This window comes from Helianthus annuus, chromosome 4 (genome assembly GCF_002127325.2).
Source record: "Helianthus annuus cultivar XRQ/B chromosome 4, HanXRQr2.0-SUNRISE, whole genome shotgun sequence".
NCBI lineage: Eukaryota > Viridiplantae > Streptophyta > Magnoliopsida > Asterales > Asteraceae > Helianthus > Helianthus annuus.
Genome location: NC_035436.2, coordinates 138284120 through 138287156, shown reverse-complemented (window position 1 = coordinate 138287156; position 3037 = coordinate 138284120). Strand labels below are relative to the sequence as shown.

The 3037-nt window shown below is 35.0% G+C and overlaps 1 protein-coding gene across 1 annotated transcript; it reads left to right on the top strand.

Annotated features, from left to right (window-relative positions):
• Positions 1-342: 342 nt before the first annotated feature.
• On the top strand, positions 343-2558 carry LOC110936771 (inositol oxygenase 2). The gene is made up of 9 exons (XM_022179175.2): positions 343-485; positions 574-797; positions 898-1102; positions 1288-1400; positions 1515-1637; positions 1836-1905; positions 2000-2078; positions 2164-2245; positions 2337-2558. The coding sequence occupies exons 1-9, from the start codon at positions 455-457 to the stop codon at positions 2361-2363; spliced, it is 954 nt and encodes a 317-aa protein (XP_022034867.1). The 5' UTR covers positions 343-454; the 3' UTR covers positions 2364-2558.
• The last annotated feature ends 479 nt before the right edge of the window (positions 2559-3037 follow it).

Below are 3037 nucleotides of genomic sequence, written 5' to 3'. Positions count from 1 at the left end.
ATCTTTTAAAGAAGGAGACTGAAATAAAAAAAGTATCACGTGCTTTCATGAACTCCATTCTCCATTGCCTGCTTTTGCGGGAAGATTCGACAATTGAGTCTTAAACTATTCCAATTGCATAATCAACTAAAAGCCAATTATAGTCTTTAATCCTGGTTAGGTTAACAACATGTCATGATAATTCACGTGTTGTGCACATGATCATTTTGTTAAATCAGTTTAGCACTTTGGAACTTTGATAGTTTAATTGTTCACTTTTAAACAAATTCTAAAATTGGGTACAAGTACATGGGCTAAACTTGTAATTTACTCCAAAACTTATTTCATTTTAGGGCTCTAAACTTGTGAAAATATCAGTGAAGCCCTCAGTTTACACACTATAAAAGACCCTTCATTTTTCATTGCTAATCATCAGAACAAACCGAATATTTTGTTGTTGATCTCCTTGGTCAAAATGACTGTTTGCATCGAGCAGTCTGTACACGGTAAAATGACTGTTTGCATGCATGTATCTATACAATGCAAACACTTATTGTTTTTGTGTTGTAACATGTTGTTCTTGTTTGTTTGTAGAATCCGAGGTGGTAGTGGAGACCAAGAACCATTGTGATACCAATGAGCTGGTATTGATTGGAGATGTGGTGGTGCCTGATCAAACTGTTGTTGGTGGCGATTTTGATCAACCGGAAGTCAACGCATTCGGTCAATCATTCAGGGACTATGATGTGGAGAATGAACGACAGAAGCAGGTGGAGGAGTTTTATAGGATGAACCACATTTACCAAACATATGATTATGTAAGTATGATGTGTATTGTTTTTTAGTTGTTTTTTTTTTTTTTTCATGCAGTTTTTTTTGGAAAATAAAAGAGATTTGGTTTGGATGGTGAAAATGTAGGTGAAGAAGATGAGAGAAGAGTATAAGAAACTGGATAAGTTGGAGATGAGCATCTGGGAATGTTGTGAGCTGTTAAATGAAGTTGTAGATGAAAGTGATCCTGATTTGGATGAACCGCAAATCGAGCATTTGTTGCAGACAGCTGAAGCTATTAGGAAAGATTATCCAGATGAAGATTGGCTCCATTTGACTGCCCTTATCCATGGTATATCTACATGCTTAGGTTTTTTTTTTTTTTTTTTTTTTTTGGGGGGGGGGGGTGGGGGGGGGTGGGGGGGGTGGTTTAGGTTTTTGGTGGTGTAGTGGGTTTATTCTGTTATGTTGCTGTTCTCGCATGAACCCTAGCATACATATTGAAGATATATTTTTATTTGATTTGATGGATTGTAGACCTTGGAAAAGTTCTGCTTCTTCCAAGATTTGGGGAGCTTCCACAATGGGCAGTTGTGGGTGACACACACCCTCTTGGTTGTGCTTTTGATGACTCAATTGTTCACCATAAGGTATGTTATATATATATACTTATCACTTACATGCCAAATTAGATGAAACTATGTGCTTCTTTTGTTTTATTTACTTTTATGTTTTTAACAATTGGTTGATCTTTTATGGTGCAGTATTTCAAAGAAAATCCAGATATGAACAATCCTGCTTATCAAACCAAGAATGGAATTTATACAGAAGGATGTGGACTAGAAAATGTGATGATTTCTTGGGGACATGATGACTACATGTATTTGGTATATTTATTTATTTTAACCATCATTAATTTATTTGCATACAAAAGGGACAAATTAACATTGAGGCAAGAGTAAGGTTACTGTCATGTGACCTACCTACTGCACCTAGCGCATGCAGGAGCCTCGTGCACTGGGTTTGTCTAAATGTTTGCAAACAGTGAATAAATAGACTAAGTTTTTAATTTTCAAAATTTTCAGGTGGCCAAGGAAAATGGAAGTACTCTACCCGAAGCCGGATTGTTCATCATTCGTTACCATTCTTTCTATCGTAAACAACTAAAACCTTCAATTTATTCTACTAAAGTCGTCGATTTAGATGTTCGAATCTTACCCTTATGAATTATTCCTTTTGGTTGTGCCAGCATTGCACCGGTCTGGAGCGTATAAGCATTTGATGAATGAGGAGGATGTTAAGAACTTGAAGTGGCTTCAAATCTTCAAGTAAGCTAGCGTGCTAATATATTAATTTGATTAGAATATAGTTAAGGTTAATAAATATATAATAACATTATATGTTTGGATGCAGTAAGTATGATCTTTACAGTAAAAGCAAAAGCCGTGTTGATGTTGAGAAAGTGAAGCCATACTATCTATCCCTCATTAATAAGGTGAGAAGATATTTTTTGGGTTATTCTTAAAAGAGTTTTTTGAGCATATTTTAACTGATTTTTTTGTTTGTTTTGTTTTGTTTTTATTCAGTATTTTCCAGAAAAACTCAGATGGTGAAGGCTGGTGTCCATGTGTAGTGAAGTAATAAATATTATATATATTATTATTAAAGTTGAGATGTATTGATTTATTTATAGAGTTGGTAAGTTTTGTCTCATTGTATTGTATTAATAATGATTCTGTAAACCTTATTTTCTGTGTGTAATAGCTATAAAATTCGTTGTTCAAACTTCAAAATGTCCATTTTCCCAATGTATGCGTTTTTGATACCGAACTGAATAAATATTATGTTTGAATGTTTGATATATTAATGATCTTATCGCCATATGTGATGCTAGTGAACTACGATTTCAGAACTGATCGAGCCGTAGAGTAGAATTAAAGGTCGTATGAGTTAGCCAATAATGAATAGATGTTGGATTGTTACTTTTCATATTCATGTCACAAAATTAGATTGTTGATCAATTTAACGTTTCGAATGCAACCAATCTTTGTTTTCATTTAGGCCATCCATCACCAACGTCGAAACTTTAATTCTTCAGCCACTGACTTTCATATGCCCGGTGAAAAAAACTAACGGGCACCCCCCCTCTCTCTCTCCTCCTTGTATTATTCCCTTGATACAAACTTTTACGGGTGACATTTTACGTACTAATCCATTTCTTCTCCTTTCTCTCTCCTCCATGTCAGACAAGGTCCTATGAATTCTTCTCATGTGGGAGCATTGGAGA